We start from the raw sequence: 17348 nt of genomic DNA, 5'->3' as shown, positions 1-17348 counted from the left end.
TAAGTGTCAAAACACCAGCAGAATGGTTTGATCCAGGCTATGTCTCCCCATTGTGATTTCCAAAATTTCAAATCACTTCTGCGTTACTGCATTTACAATATAAAAATAAGGCTCTCTCAAACCCCTAGCATTCAGACTAATGATATTGAGTGAGTTGAAAACGAACTCCTGCATTAAAAAGAGAAAGAACACAAATTACATAACACAAGTAGTATTGTGATCAATAAAACAAACAGTGAACCTTGAGAGGATTACTCCGACGAAAAACTACACTCAGCTGAGGTAGCGGTGGTTAACAGTACAACAAATCTATTTACTTCCTTTTTTTTAGTTGGCAAGTGTTCATCAGTTGTAGTTCAAATGGTACATTTACTCGTGGCAGTACACTAACTGTACTCTTGGCAGTACTCACAGTTCCAGTTTGGTTAATGTCAACAGAGTTACCCAGTAATTATTCTTCCTTCGATAAATGCGTGTGGACCCTTAAACCCAGCCTTCTTTCCCTCTTGTCGTGCCTTCTGTATGAGCACAGTTTCTCCCCGGCAGTCTGATCCTGCGGTATCAGAGCTTCTTTGACGCGGAGCTTCTTCTCGTCCAGAAACTTGATCCCCTTGGCTTTTTTCCCGATGATGTCCCTGTCCCTGTAATAGTTAAGCGCAAAATGATATTGAGAGGGGGTCCAGAAGATCTTTGTTTCCCAAGTCGATGTACCACGTCGATCACGTCTCTTAGCTTGTCTTTGATGCACAGAGCCACCTTTCCCAGGATATCCTCTCCCTCTACCTCTTTTACACCTTGGATTTTCAGATTCCACCTGCGAGAGTATCTTTGAAGTTCAGCTACATTCTCACACAGCTCATTATTTTGGGATTGCAGTTTCTTCAACTCATTCTCTAGGAATGTTATCTTTTCCTTGTTCTCGCTCATAATTTTGTGTAGCTGACTGACAGTTTCTGACAAATTATCGATCTTCTTTGATGTTTCTTCGGTAGCCTGCTCTATGATGGACACTTTGGAGAGCGTGGCGTCTTGTTTAATAGACAGGGACTGGATTGCAGAGAAAAGTTCAGACATGGAAATGACCTCTTTTACTTTTTTCACCAGTGGATTTTTAATTGGGGTCTGAGGTAAAAAGGTTGCAAGGATTTCATCCTGGTCAGTTTTGTTCTTTCTCTTGCTTGAGTTCACGGCTTCTTGTGTATTCATGCTGCTCTGGTTCTCGTTGTGGCTAGCTAGCATGTCTGCCGTCTTCTGTGAGACTTGGATATTCCGTCTTCTATTGTCTTCAATCAATCAATCAATCAAATGTATTTATAAAGCCCTTCTTACATCAGCTGATGTCACAAAGTGCTATATAGAAACCATGCCTAAAACACCAAACAGCAAGCAATGCAGGTGTAGAAGCACGGTGGCTAGGAAAAACTCCCTAGAAAGGCCAGAACCTAGGAAGAAACCTAGAGAGGAACCAGGCTATGAGGGGTGGCCAGTCCTCTTCTGGCTGTGCCGGGTGGGGACTATAGCAGAACATGGCCAAGATTATCAAATGTTCATAGATGACCAGCAGGTTCAAATAATAATCATCACAGTGGTTGTCGAGGGTGCAACAGGTCAGCACCTCAGGAGTAAATGTCAGTTGGCTTTTCATAGCCAATTATTGTCTCTACCACTCCTGCTGTCGCTAAAGAGTTGATAACTGCAGGTCTGGGACAGGTAGCACATCCGGTGAACAGGTCAGGGTTCCATAGCCACAGGCAGAACAGTTGAAACTGGAGCAGCAGCAGGGCCAGGTAGACTGGGGACAGCAAGGAGTCATCAGGCCAGGTAGTCGTGAGGCATGGTCCTAGGGCTCAGGTCCTGAGAGAGAGAGAGAGAGAGAGAGAAAATAGCATAGCAGTGAAAGTTAACATTATGTTTCTGAATGACATCACCAAGGGGTAAAATATATAGTGAAAACAATAGTGGTCCTAAAACGGAGCCTTGTGGAACACCAAAACTTACAGTTGATTTGTCAGAGGACAAACCATCCACAGAGACAAACTGTTATCTTTCCGACAGATAAACCAGGCCAGAACTTGTCCGTGTAGACCAATTTGGGTTTCCAATCTTTCCAAAAGAATGTGATGATCGATGGTATCAAAAGCAGCACTAAGGTCTAGGAGCACGAGGACAGATGCAGAGCCTCAGTCTGAAGCCATTAAACAGCTTTTTCTAAAAACAATTGAGGATTGCTATAGTCCGCAGCCGGACATCTTTCTCATGGCTTCTGGAGGGAAACGCTGTAGGAATGCTCAACCGGTGTCGCTTATTCAGCCGACAGAAACTTTCAACCGGTTCTCCCCATTAAGCGAGTCGGAGTCGGAGGCCGAGACTTCTCTGGTCTCTACTCCTCCCGTTGTGGGGTCTGAGACGCCGACGGCTCCCACCATTAGCTCTGACAAATTGAAAACCCTAGTCATTGGCGACTCCATTACCCGCAGTATTAGACTTAAAACTAATCATCCAGCGATCATACACTGTTTACCAGGGGGCAGGGCTACCGACGTTAAGGCTAATCTAAAGACGGTGCTGGCTAAAGCTAAAACTGGCGAGTGTAGAGAGTATAGAGATATTGTTATCCACGTCGGCACCAACGATGTTAGGATGAAACAGTCAGAGGTCACCAAGCGCAACATAGCTTCAGCGTGTAAATCAGCTAGAAAGATGTGTCGGCATCGATTAATTGTCTCTGGCCCCCTCCCAGTTAGGGGGAGTGATGAGCTCTACAGCAGAGTCTCACAACTCAATCGCTGGTTGAAAACTGTTTTCTGCCCCTCCCAAAAGATAGAATTTGTAGATAATTGGCCCTCTTTCTGGGACTCACCCACAAACAGGACCAAGCCTGGCCTGTTGAGGAGTGACGGACTCCATCCTAGCTGGAGGGGTGCTCTCATCTTATCTACGAACATAGACAGGGCTCTAACTCCTCTAGCTCCACAATGAAATAGGGTGCAGGCCAGGCAGCAGGCTGTTAGCCAGCCTGCCAGCTTAGTGGAGTCTGCCACTAGCACAGTCAGTGTAGTCAGCTCAGCTTCCCCCATTGAGACCGTGTCTGTGCCTCGATCTAGGTTGGGCAAAATTAAAAATGGCGGTGTTCGCTTTAGCAATCTCACTAGTATAAAGACCTCCTCCATTCCTGCCATTATTGAAAGAGATTGTGATACCTCACATCTCAAAATTGGGTTACTTAATGTTAGATCCCTCACTTCCAAGGCAGTTATAGTCAATGAACTAATCACTGATAATAATCTTGATGTGATTGGCCTGACTGAAACATGGCTTAAGCCTGATGAATTTACTGTGTTAAATGAGGCCTCACCCCCAGGTTACATTAGTGACCATACCCCCCGTGCATCCGGCAAAGGCGGAGGTGTTGCTAACATTTACGATAGCAAATTTCAATTTACAAAAAAAAAAACAACAATGACGTTTTCGTCTTTTGAGCTTCTAGTCATGAAATCTATGCAGCCTACTCACTCACTTTTTATAGCTACTGTTTATAGGCCTCCTGGGCCATATGCAGTGTTCCTCACTGAGTTCCCTGAATTCCTATCGGATCTTGTAGTCATAGCAGATAATATTCTAATTTTTGGTGACTTTAACATTCACATGGAAAAGTCCACAGACCCACTCCAAAAGGCTTTCGGAGCCATCATCGACTCAGTGGGTTTTGTCCAACATGTCTCTGGACCTACTCACTGCCACAGTCATACTCTGGACCTAGTTTTGTCCCATGGAATAAATGTTGTGGATCTAAATGTTTTTCCTCATAATCCTGGACTATCGGACCACCATTTTATTACGTTTGCAATTGCAACAAATAATCTGCTCAGACCCCAACCAAGGAGCATTAAAAGTCGTGCTATAAATTCTCAGACAACCCAAAGATTCCTTGATGCCCTTCCAGACTGCCTCTGCCTACCCAAGGACGTCAGAGGACAAAAATCAGTTAACCACCTAACCGAGGAACTCAATTTAACCTTGCGCAATACCCTAGATGCAGTTGCACCCCTAAAAACTAAAAACATCTGTCATAAGAAACTAGCTCCCTGGTATACAGAAAATACACGAGCTCTGAAGCAAGCTTCCAGAAAATTGGAACGGAAATGGCGCCACACCAAACTGGAAGTCTTCCGACTAGCTTGGAAAGACAGTACCGTGCAGTATCGAAGAGCCCTTACTGCTGCTCGATCATCCTATTTTTCCAACTTAATTGAGGAAAATAAGAACAATCCGAAATTTCTTTTTGATACTGTCGCAAAGCTAACTAAAAAGCAGCCTTCGCAAATGGAGGATGGCTTTCACTTCAGCAGTAATAAATTTATGAACTTCTTTGAGGAAAAGATCATGATCATTAGAAAGCAAATTACAGACTCCTCTTTAAATCTGGGTATTCCTCCAAAGCTCCATTGTCCTGAGTCTGCACAACTCTGCCAGGACCTAGGATCAAGGGAGATACTAAAGTGTTTTAGTACTATATCTCTTGACGCAATGATGAAAATAATCATGGCCTCCAAACCCTCAAGCTGCATACTGGACCCTATTCCAACTAAACTACTGAAAGAGCTGCTTCCTGTGCTTGGCCCTCCTATGTTGAACATAATAAACGGCTCTCTATCCACCGGATGTGTACCAAGCTCACTAAAAGTGGCAGTAATAAAGCCTCTCTTGAAAAAGCCGAATCTTGATCCAGAAATTATAAAAAACTATCGGCCTATATCGAATCTTCCATTCCTCTCCAAAATTTTAGAAAAAGCTGTTGCACAGCAACTGACTGCCTTCCTGAAGACAAACAATGTATACGAAACGCTTCAGTCTGGTTTTAGACCCCATCATAGCACTGAGACTGCACTTGTGAAGGTGGTAAATGACCTTTTAATGACGTCAGACCGAGGCTCTGCATCTGTCCTCGTGCTCCTAGATCTTAGTGCCGCTTTTGATACCATCGATCACCACATTCTTTTGGAGAGATTGGAAACCCAAATTGGTCTACATGGACAAGTTCTGGCCTGGTTTAGATCTTATCTGTCGGAAAGATATCAGTTTGTCTCTGTGAATGGTTTGTCCTCTGACAAATCAATTGTAAATTTCGGTGTTCCTCAAGGTTCCGTTTTAGGACCACTATTGTTTTCACTATATATTTTACCTCTTGGGGATGTCATTCGAAAACATAATGTTAAATTTCACTGCTATGCGGACGACACACAGCTGTACATTTCAATGAAACATGGTGAAGCCCCAAAATTGCCCTCGCTAGAAGCCTGTGTTTCAGACATAAAGAAGTGGATGGCTGCAAACTTTCTACTTTTAAACTCGGATAAAACAGAGATGCTTGTTCTAGGTCCCAAGAAACAAAGAGATCTTCTGTTGAATCTGACAATTAATCTGGATGGTTGTACAGTCGTCTCAAATAAAACTGTGAAGGACCTCGGCGTTACTCTGGACCCTGATCTCTCTTTTGAAGAACATATCAAGACTGTTTCAAGGACAGCTTTTTTCCATCTACGTAACATTGCAAAAATCAGAAATTTTCTGTCCAAAAATGACGCAGAAAAATTAATCCATGCTTTTGTTACTTCTAGGCTGGACTACTGCAATGCTCTACTTTCCGGCTACCCGGATAAAGCACTAAATAAACTTCAGTTAGTGCTAAATACGGCTGCTAGAATCCTGACTAGAACCAAAAAATTTGATCATATTACTCCAGTGTTAGCCTCCCTACACTGGCTTCCTGTTAAGGCAAGGGCTGATTTCAAGGTTTTACTGCTAACCTACAAAGCATTACATGGGCTTGCTCCTACCTATCTTTCCGATTTGGTCCTGCCGTACATACCTACACGTACGCTACGGTCACAAGACGCAGGCCTCCTAATTGTCCCTAGAATTTCTAAGCAAACGGCTGGAGGTAGGGCTTTCTCCTATAGAGCTCCATTTTTATGGAATGGTCTGCCTACCAATGTGAGAGACGCAGACTCAGTCTCAACCTTTAAGTCTTTACTGAAGACTTATTTCTTCAGTAGGTCCTATGATTAAGTATAGTCTGGCCCAGGAGTGTGAAGGTGAACGGAAAGGCTGGAGCAACGAACCGCCCTTGCTGTCTCTGCCTTGCCGGTTCCCCTCTTTCCACTGGGATTCTCTGCCTCTAACCCTTTTACAGAGGCTGAGTCACTGGCCTACTGGTGTTCTTCCATGCCGTCCATGGGAGGGGTGCGTCACTTGAGTGGGTTGAGTCACTGACGTGGTCTTCCTGTCTGGGTTGGCGCCCCCCCCCCCCCCCCCTTGGGTTGTGCCATGGCGGAGATCGTTGTGGGCTATACTCGGCCTTGTCTTAGGACGGTAAGTTGGTGGTTGGAGACATCCCTCTAGTGGTGTGGGGGCTGTGCTTTGGCAAAGTGGGTGGGGTTATATCCTGCCTGTTTGGCCCTGTCCGGGGGTATCATCGGATGGGGCCACAGTGTCTTCTGATCCCTCCTGTCTCAGCCTCCAGTATTTATGCTGCAGTAGTTTATGTGTCGGGGGGCTAGGGTCAGTCTGTTACATCTGGAGTATTTCTCTTGTCTTATCCGGTGTCCTGTGTGTATTTAAATATGCTCTCTCTAATTCTCTCTTTCTCTCTTTCTGTCTTTCTCTCGGAGGACCTGAGCCCTAGGACCATGCCTCAGGACTACCTGGTATGATGACTCCTTGCTGTCCCCAGTCCACCTGGCCGTGCTGCTGCTCCAGTTTCAACTGTTCTGCCTGCGGCTATGGAACCCTGACCTGTTCACCGGACGTGCTTGTTGCACCCTCGACAACTACTATGATTATTATTATTTGACCATGCTGGTCATTTATGAACATTTTAACATTTTAACATTTTGACCATGTTCTGTTATAATATCCACCCTGCACAGCCAGAAGAGGACTGGCCACCCCTCATAGCCTGGTTCCTCTCTAGGTTTCTTCCTAGGTTTTTGGCCTTTCTAGGGAGTTTTTCCTAGGGAGTTTTTCCTAGCCACCGTGCTTCTTTCACATGCTTTGCTTGCTGTTTGGGGTTTTAGGCTGGGTTTCTGTACAGCACTTTGAGAATATCAGCTGATGTACGAAGGGCTATATAAAAATAAATTAAATTTGATTTGATTTGATTTGATTGGGAGATTCGATATAGGATGATAGTTTTTTATACAATGCTCAAAAAAATAAAGGGAACACTTAAACAACACAATGTAACTCCAAGTCAATCACACTTCTGTGAAATCAAACTGTCCACTTAGAAAGCAACACTGATTGACAATAAATTTCACATGCTGTTATGCAAATGGAATAGACAACAGGTGGAAATTATAGGCAATCAGCAAGACACCCCCAATAAAGGAGTGGTTCTGCAGGTGGGGACCACAGACCACTTCTCAGTTCCTATGCTTCCTGGCTGATGTTTTGGTCACTTTTGAATGCTGGCGGTGAGACGGAGTCTACAACCCACACAAGTGGCTCAGGTAGTGCAGCTCATCCAGTATGGCACATCAATGCGAGCTGTGGCAAGAAGGTTTTCTGTGTCTGTCAGCGTAGTGTCCAGAGCATGGAGGCGCTACCAGGAGACAGGCCAGTACATCAGGAGACGTGGAGGAGGCCGTAGGAGGGCAACAACCCAGCAGCAGGACCGCTACCTCCGCCTTTGTGCAAGGAGGAGCAGGAGAAGCACTGCCAGAGCCCTGCAAAATGACCTCCAGCAGGCCACAAATGTGCATGTGTCTGCTCAAACGGTCTGAAACAGACTCCATGAGGGTGGTATGAGGGCCCGACGTCCACAGGTGGGGGTTGTGCTTACAGCCCAACACCGTGCAGGACGTTTGGCATTTGCCAGAGAACACCAAGATTGGCAAATTCGCCACTGGCGCCCTGTGCTCTTCACAGATGAAAGCAGGTTCACACTGAGCACGTGACAGACGTGACAGAGTCTGGAGACGCCGTGGAGAACGTTCTGCTGCCTGCAACATCCTCCAGCATGACCGGTTTGGCGGTGGGTCAGTCATGGTGTGGGGTGGCATTTCTTTGGGGGGGCCGCACAGCCCTCCATGTGCTCGCCATAGGTAGCCTGACTGCCATTAGGTACCGAGATGAGATCCTCAGACCCCTTGTGAGAGCATATGCTGGTGCGGTTGGCCTTGGGTTCCTCCTAATGCAAGACAATGCTAGACCTCATGTGGCTGGAGTGTGTCAGCAGTTCCTGCAAGAGGAAGGCATTGATGCTATGGACTGGCCCGCCCGTTCCCCAGACCTGAATCCAATTGAGCACATCTGGGACATCATGTCTCGCTTCATCCACCAACGCCACGTTGCACCACAGACTGTCCAGGAGTTGGCGGATGCTTTAGTCCAGGTCTGGGAGGAGATCCCTCAGGAGACCATCTGTCACCTCATCGGGAGCATGCCCAGGCGTTGTAGGGAGGTCATACAGGCACGTGGAGGCCACACACACTACTGAGCCTCATTTTGACTTGTTTTAAGGACATTACATCAAAGTTGGATCAGCCTGTAGTGTGGTTTTCCACTTTAATTTTGAGTGTGACTCCAAATCCAGACCTCCATGGGTTGATAAATTGGATTTCCATTGATTATTTTTGTGTGATTTTGTTGTCAGCACATTCAACTATGTAAAGAAAAAAGTATTTAATAAGATTATTTCTTTCATTCAGATCTAGGATGTGTTGTTTAAGTGTTCCCTTTATTTTTTTGAGCAGTGTATATATTTTGTTTTACCTTTAACTAGACAAGTCAGTAAATAACAAATTCTTATTTACAATGATGGCCTAGGAACAGTCAGGTTAACTGGCTTGTTCAGGGGCAGAATGACAGCTTTTTACCTTGTCAGCTTGGGGATTTGATCTAGCAACCTTTTGGTTACTGGCCCAACACTCTAACCACTAGGCTAAAGGCCCCTCTAAAATGTGCAATTTTGTCACAACACAATGCCACAGATGTGTCAAGTTTTGAGGGAGCATCCAATTAGAAGGGTGACTGTAGGATTGTCCACCAGAGCTGTTGCCAGATAATTTAATGTTAATTTCTCTACCATAAGCCACATCCAACATTGAGGTCTACTTCTGTCCGTAATAAAGCCCTATTATGGGGAAAAACTCATTCTGATTGGCTGGGCCTGGCTCCCCAGTGGGCATAGGCCCACTCATTGCGGCATCCTTGCCTAATAATGTGAAATCCATAAATGAGGGCCTAATTAATTTCCTTATATGAACTTTAACTCAGCTAAATCTTTGGAATGGTTGCATGTTGTGTTTATTTTTTTGTTCTGTGTATATTTCAGATGGCATTACATTGCTTCCCCAGGCTTCATAGCTAATTGTTGTTGAAATAAAAATGTCTGTCCAAATCGTGACACTTTGTTTTTCTTGTGTTTTCTAAATATGTACACATGGAGATGGGTGCACCTACAGGGTTTCGAATATCACTGTCACTCTCTCAATCACACAGTGCCTGGGCTTGAATTTTGTAACTTTATCAATCCCATCAATGGAGATAAAATCTTAAATGACCCCATTCAAGTCCGCATTCTCTATATAGTGAGCCACTACTAGGCCTATAGTGTGTCATTTGAGATGCAGACAATCTCTTCTTGTAAAAGATTATGTCACATGCACACCTTTAGCACTGATTAGTTAAATAAAGGTTAAAAAATACAAAAAATAAATGAGTACTAAAAAGTAGTAGGGCTATTATAATCAAACATCAGTCTCAAGTTATATGTTGAGCTATTGATTGTCACCATAAAGCAGTGGAGTATGCTATTGTCATTCATACAAGTAGCATAGTAACGCATTATCAGTTAAAACAGTGCCCCACAAAGATGCTTGACAAGTTAGGCTACATTTCCAGATATGTCCACAAGATGTCATACAAATATCAAGAACAGAAGAAATGCCAAACGCAAGAATATCCTACATTATACATGTATGTTCTTCTAATATCTTCTCAATTAAAGCTTACAAATAGTCCTACATTAATAAAACGCGACACACATGCAGTCTATCTGGAGTAAATGCATTTGCATGAAGTGACCACCGAGGAAGTTTGTTATTAAGTGCATGGTACAGCCTGCATCCGGATGCGGCGAATTGTTTCTGCTCAGCGGGAATGAATTTGAAGCCGTACAATATTGCGGACCAAAACGGAACCATGGACAGAATGTGTTGACACTGTCGTCTTCATTGGATTCAAGGTTTGATGTTATTGCGTTTTTATTTATTAGCGTGCTCAGATGATATCAGCCGTGAAAACAGCATTTGATTGTTAGGCTAAACAGCAGGGGTGTCAAACTCATTCCATGGGCCTACTGTCTGCTGGATTTCGTTTTTTCCCCTTTCAGTTAAGACCTAGACAAACAGTTAAGGGGAATTCCTTACTTATCAGTGACATTAATTCATTAATCAAGGACAAGGGAGGAGAGAACCAGCAGAGACTTGGCCTTCTGTGGAATGAGTTTGACACGTGCTATGCAATAGGTTTCTTTGTCATATAAGATCAGGATTTGGGTGTCTTGAATCACACTTACTTAATACATTTTTTTAACCTTTATTTAAGCAGAGAATCTAAATTGGCAGCATGGTCTATTTTGCAACTGTTGCCTGTATTACAACAAACAACAATTCAAAAAGCTCAAAGAGATATCATATTACATAAAGATCAGAAATACAGAGCAAAAGTATCCGATTTTCAATCACAAACAAATACAAGAGCAAGCAACATAAGTACAGGAAATACACAAAGAAAAACAAAAACCACAATCATAAAAAACAAACACATTCCTTGCTAAAGAGGTCCTCAAACAACAATCTGAATTGCCCGTAAGGCACTAATACATCAAATTTGAAACAGTCAGATAAATGTAGCACGTCAATGTCGAGAGCATAACGTTCATAGTGCCAAAACGCGCACTGCACAACTGTACCCAGTAGCCTAGTCAAGCCAATCCCAGGAATGCTGTGCTGTTAAACATTTTCTACAGAGGGGAAGTTCTGTAGGTGTTACTGTCTTCCCTGTAAGTGGAAGGGAGGAGTTTTTAACGATATCTCGGCTGGTGTAGTTGGTGTGTAGCCTATACGTGTATGTGTATATATATCAATGGTGGAAAAAGTACTCAATTGTCATACTTGACTAAAAGTAAAGATACCTTAGTAGAAAATGACTCAAGTGAAAGTCACCCAGTAAAATACTACTTGAGTAAAAGTCTAAAAATATTTGGTTTTAAATATACTTAAGTATCAAAAGTAAATGGAATTGCTCAAATGTACTTAAGTATACAAAAGTAAAAGTATAAACCATTTCAAATTCCTTATATTAAGCAAACCAGATGGCACAATTTTGTTTCTTTTTTTGTTGTTGGATAGCCAGGGGGCACACTCCAACACTCAGACATAATTTACAAACAAAGCATTTGTGTTTAGTAAGTCCACCAGATTGATAAGTGTGTATTGGACAATTTTCCCATCAAAATGTAACATGTACTTTTGGGTGTCAGGGAGTAAGTAAATGTATGAAGTAAAAAGTACATAATTTTCTTTAGGAATGTAGTAAAGTAAAAGTTGGCAAAAATATAAATAGTAAAGTACAGATACCCCAAAAAAGTGCTTAAGTAAAAATACTTTAAAGTACATCTTAAGTACATTACACCACTGAAGACATCAAAACTATGAAATAACACATATGGAATCATGTAGTAACCGAAAAAGTGTTAAACAAATCCAAATATTTTTGGGATTCTTCAAATAGCCACTCTTTGCCTTGATGACAAGTTTGCACACTCTTGGCATTCTCTCAACCAACTTCATGAGGTAGTCACCTGGAATGCATTTCAATTAACAGGTGTGTCTTGTTAAATGTTCATTTGTGGAATTTTTTAATGCATCTTAATGCATTTGAGCCAATCAGTCGTGTTGTGGAAAGGTAGGGTGTATACAGAAGAAAGCCCTATTTGGTAAAAGACCAAGTCCATATTATTGCAAGAACAGCTCAAATAAGCAAAGAGAAATGACAGTCCATCATTACTTTGAGACACGAAGGTCAGTCAATACGGAAAATGTCAAGAACTTTGAACGTTCTTCAAGTGCAGTTGCAAAAACCATCCAGCACTATGATGAAACTGGATCTCATGAAGACCCAGAGTTACCTCTGCTGCAGAGGATAAGTTCATTAGAGTTACCAGCCTCAGAAATTGCAGCTCAAATAAATGCTTCACAGAGTTCAAGTAACAGACACATCTCAACATCAACTGTTCAGAGGAGACTGCGTGAATCAGTATTTTAGCTATACTACCCCTACCTTGTCACAACCCAACTGATTGGCTCAAATGCAGAAAGAAATTTGACAAATCAACTTTTATCTAGGTATACCTGTTCATTGAAATGCATTCGAGGTGACTACCTCATGAAGCTGGTTGAGAGAATGCCAAGAGTGTGCAAAGCTGTCATCAAGGCAAAGTGTGGCTACTTTGAAGAATCTCACATCTAAAATATATTTTGATTTGTTTAATAAAATGTTGGTTATTACATGATTCCATATGTGTTATTTCATAGTTTTGATGTCTTCACTATTATCCTACAATGTAGAAAATAGTAAAAATAAAGAAAAACCCTTGAATGAGTGTCCAAACCTTTGACTGGTACTGTATGTGTTAGTGTGATATTTATCATCAGGTTATTTATATAGCAGCCAATCAACTGCTACACATCTTTTATCTTTTATAGGATCAGTCTGTGTGATAACACTCATTCAGGAGCTTTGCCAAGGACCTCTAGGTGGAAAGACTTACTCTCTTTCGTTTTCATTTGCGCTGAGAATAGCGACATCATTTTGATGCATGTAGAGTGTTGAGGCCATTGACAGCTCCAGGTAAATGTCTGTCTGTTAACCCCAATTTTATTTGCCTCTTTAACGCGCAGTTTTACTGGTCTGCAGAGTGAAAGCATCACACAACACCCACCAACAACCTGGATAGTTATCCGCTAGCAGATCAACTGTTGTTCGAGGAAGAGATGCAAGAGACAACGAGGAAGTAAAACATGAGGAAAGCAAAACATTCAGAGTTATAAAGCTGGACTGAGAGAAGACCAGAGGATAAAGAGACAGAGAGAAGGGGTGAGTTTTTGAGCTGCAGTGTGGAGGTTGGAGGGAGGTCATGGTGGGGCAGGGGCTGTGGGTGTTTAAGCCCCGCTTTGGGAAGCGTGGGGGCCGGTTCGGGGTGGTGCCTGCTCTCTGTGTGCTGATAGTCAGTGCTGCCCTGCTAGCTCTACTCTTCATTGACTCCATTGAGTCATGGGCCACATACATGAATATGAACACAATGGTAGAGGCACAGGGGGGGATCATACCCCCTCAGAGTGTCCTCCCAACCAGACCCGAGGAGTACCTCCTTATGCCCAGCCCTCATGTCTGCCAGCATGCCAAGCCCTACCTCATCACCATGGTGACTTCCGCCCCAGCCAATCAGAGGGCCCGCCAGGCCATCCGGGACACGTGGGGTGGGGAGGTGGAGGTCAGGGGTCATAAGGTCATGACCTTGTTCATGCTCGGGGTGGCCTCTGACCCCGGGCTAGCCAAGCTGCTGATAGATGAGTCCTGGGAAAGAGGGGACCTGATCCAAGGGCGCTTCTGGGAGTCCTACTCCAACCTGACCCTGAAGACCCTATCGATGCTGAGCTGGGCCCGACGCTTCTGCCCCCAGGCCCACTTCCTGGCCAAGGTGGACGATGACGTCCTGTTCAACCCTGGGGCCCTGCTGCACTACCTGAACAGCACCTACGAGCACGGGGACCTGTACCTGGGCCGGCTCCACCACCACGTGGCTCCAGACCGAAACCCAGGCAGTAAGCACTACCTCCCTAGAGGGGCGTACCCTGCCTCTGTCTTCCCCGACTACTGCAGCGGCACTGCCTACATCCTCTCCCGCTCCGCCTTGCTCAAGATCTCCCTGACGGCCGCTGCCTCGCATCCGTCCACTCCTCTGCCCCCCGAGGACATGTTTGTGGGTCTGTGTGCCCGTGAGGCTGGAGTGCTGCCCTCCCACTGCCCACTGTTCTCTGGTGGGCCTGTGGTGCCCTACACACGCTGCTGCTACCAGGCCATGGTGTCCATCCATCACATCTCCCCCAGCGAGATGCTCCGGTTCTGGGCTGACGTCCACTCCCCTCCCCCCTGCTCCTGGTTGGGTATGCGTGCCTCCCTGGGGGTCTGTAAAGTCCGGGCCATGCTGGGGACCTTTCTGGGGGTGGAGCAGGGTCTGTGAGAGAGTTATTGCCATTGTGGATAGAAAATACTATTGTGTTATGGGGGGCTGTGCCTCTGCCAATACTGTGAATAGCACAAGCGGCAAGCACTCTATTTCTTTAGCTACGATAAGGAATCACTGTGCAGTGTGAAAATGTACTTTTATTTTGATAGACTTTTATGAATACTTTAATGTATTTTATGTTGATGATTATTACGCTAGCATTTTGTAAAAGCTGAAGCTATATGAATCAGTTGAAGGGAATTAGTGTGAATATATTTTTAAGACTGTTAAAACACACACTACACAGACATATACTGTAGATATGAAAATATTACTGACCAGGAAACGCATAACATTCAGGATATCCTAATGTTAGTGTTTCACCTATATTAATTTAGCAGTGTTTGATATTTCATCCAGTACAACAAAGAAACATTTAAAAATCGAATGTAAATGCTTAAATGACAAATCATTTCTCACGTTTGCCATTTCATTTGCTTGTTGTGATAGCATGAATTCTGACAAATTACATTAATTCTCAATTGACAATTGACAATGCTTTTCCATACTCCCTCCAGCATGTGGCATTTTTTCATTGTTTCGCCCAACAAGCAAGGAGTTTTTGTATGGAAGTCAATGAGAGGGTGTTGAATTCGGTTAACAAAAAAATTGATTTACTACATGAGGTTTATTTGATCGAATAGAAGTTTCGTAATGATTAAGTTGGTACGAGTCTGTTATAAGTAGGACACATGACATCCCGGCAACTTTGAGAAAAAACACGTTAAATCGGAGTTGTCTCTAGATGGCTATGCATATTCATGGCATGAGGCTAGTACCATAGCCTCTCTCTCCACTGAATACAGGCGGTTGCGGGCGGTTGTCAACATCCCTCATCGGATATTCAAAAAAGGATTACAATAATGAGCTGTATCCACCAATCCAAAGAAAGGATAGGCGGGAGCTAGACAGCCCGCCGTGTCGCTTTGTGAACAACGACTCCCATTGTTAGGGTGGAAAGACATGTATCTTGTCAGTATACGGTAGCCATAATATTTGGTATGCTAGCATGCCCAGGCAACCTCTTCCGCCTCACATTACCAAAACACCGCCAACCGTGTTTGATTGACAGGTCTAACACATTGAAAAGGCAAAGGAGCAATGGGGAAACTATATAACAAAATTAAGGATTGCAATTGATTTATCGAATTTTAATGATCATTTGAATTTTGACAGTCTTAAACCACAGAGTTTGGAAAATAATTGTTAATTGTAACTGAGAAAGCATGAATTGTGACAAAAATAAAATGCAGTCACAACAAGCAAAAACATGAGAAATAGTTTGTCATTTAAGCATTTATATGCCGTTTTTAAATATGTCAGTGTTGTACTGGATAGTACCATGGAATTTAAATATGTGACTCGTTTCAGGAAACTACTTCACTACTTCACAGGAGAGGCATTTCAATACAAATTAATTTTTTTCATAAAAATACATTTTTGCCCAGAAATTCCTACTGGAACATGCGAACTTTCTTGTGCCTTAACCATTAATGTGTATGCCATCTGTAAATACGAATAAAACGATTACATTACGAGCCTAGTTGAGCCATGGAAAAAGGCCGGAACCTTCCCGCTAGCCATTATTGGCTGAGATAATGCATGTGCTGCACATGCCAAGAGATGAGTTAGGATTGGTCTGCCATGTAGCACGCTTCTGTCTATAACATGAGCTGCTTAGTATGTGTAGGTAATCCTTTTCTGAAGCGACATTTTTGAAATGACTAAAAAAGTGTTTAAGGCATTTGAAATGGTTTTGAAAGTTGTTTTGAAGTCAGTGTAATGCCTGGTGGAAGCAGAGTGTGATAGCTAAGGAGATGGAGAAAATTCAAGCGTTTGATTGCAAATGAGGAGGGAGTCAAAAAGAGGGCACATTACATCTTCAAACTAAGGGAAACCATGGCATCCGTGACAGAGAGGGAGAAGCGTTCATCCATGTATACGGGTAAGAGAGTCTAGCTAGCTACATTTTCAGGTATTATACGTTTCTAATTTAGTCAGAAAGTCATTTTCATTGCAAGTTAAAGCGTACTGTTAGCTAACTAGCTAATGTTAGCTGACTGACTGGCTTGCTAGCTAACGTTATGTGTATGATCTGTGTAGTAATATACGTATTTCATTGCGATTTGCATTCCATGCTAGCTAACATTGAGCCCAACTAGTTGGTTAGCTTTAACAACCTGTAGATTTATGCAGGGTAGTAATGTTATGAGTTGCGATTATAGTTAATTGTTTAGCTAGCTATCTAGCTACATGTTTAAACAAAATACTCCACTGGGCAAGTAACCATTTTACTGTACCGTTTACACCTTCTGTATCCTGTGCATGTGAGAAATAAACTTAGGTTTTATTTTAAATAGTGTGTGTTACCAGAGACGCTAATGTGAAGAACATCAACTGCACCAAAGTCAAATTTGGATATAATGTTAGGCCAACAAGTCAGCGTCCAAGTTCTAAAATCCTCCGGTAGAATGCCCTGCTTTTATTTTGTCACACTCGCAACTGTAAGCTATTTTCTGTAATTAGCTCACCATTATCTTGTAAATAATGATCTAGTTGTGAATTTATTTTCCTGTAATAATGATAACAAATTAGCTAAAGTTAAGACGGTCAGCTATATGATATAGTCATTATTTGAACTGCCTAGCCAGGTAACTTAATGGTAGCTAGCTAGCTAACAAGCTACAAACGAACCAAAACTTCATTTAGAAAGTTGCTTTTAGTTGCCTGGTTTGCTAGAGTGACATACTACATTCATTTTTAAACAGATGGGTTTATTTGTGTTAAAATACACTAGTTATGACATTTTGGACCCCCAGGCTGCTGATGTCATGCAGCCTGTCGTTTTTGTGTTAATACTTTTCATAACGACAACGACAACTTTGATGTCAGACGATAATAGAATGTTCATGATGCCACTACGACAACTGTATACAGACATGTCGATAGATGTAGTATAAACCAGCCTTTAGTCTTGAACTCTTTGGTTGTT

The 17348-nt window shown here is 43.0% G+C and overlaps 1 protein-coding gene across 2 annotated transcripts; it reads left to right on the top strand.

Moving 5' to 3' along the window:
- Positions 1–9949: 9949 nt before the first annotated feature.
- b3galt4 (beta-1,3-galactosyltransferase 4) lies at positions 9950–15894 on the top strand. Of its 2 annotated transcripts, none has more exons than XM_014145392.3 (2): positions 9950–10249; positions 12985–15894. In XM_014145392.3, the coding sequence occupies exon 2, from the start codon at positions 13205–13207 to the stop codon at positions 14309–14311; it is 1107 nt and encodes a 368-aa protein (XP_014000867.2). In that variant the 5' UTR covers positions 9950–10249; positions 12985–13204; the 3' UTR covers positions 14312–15894. The 2 variants fall into 2 exon arrangements, with proteins under 2 accessions (XP_014000867.2, XP_014000865.2); XM_014145390.3 differs by having other exon boundaries at positions 12969–15894.
- The last annotated feature ends 1454 nt before the right edge of the window (positions 15895–17348 follow it).

This window comes from Salmo salar, chromosome 15, assembly GCF_965601325.2.
Source record: "Salmo salar chromosome 15, fSalSal1, whole genome shotgun sequence".
Classification (NCBI taxonomy): domain Eukaryota; kingdom Metazoa; phylum Chordata; class Actinopteri; order Salmoniformes; family Salmonidae; genus Salmo; species Salmo salar.
The sequence above is the reverse complement of the archived record's forward strand: the minus strand, read 5'-3'. Positions and strand labels throughout refer to the sequence as shown.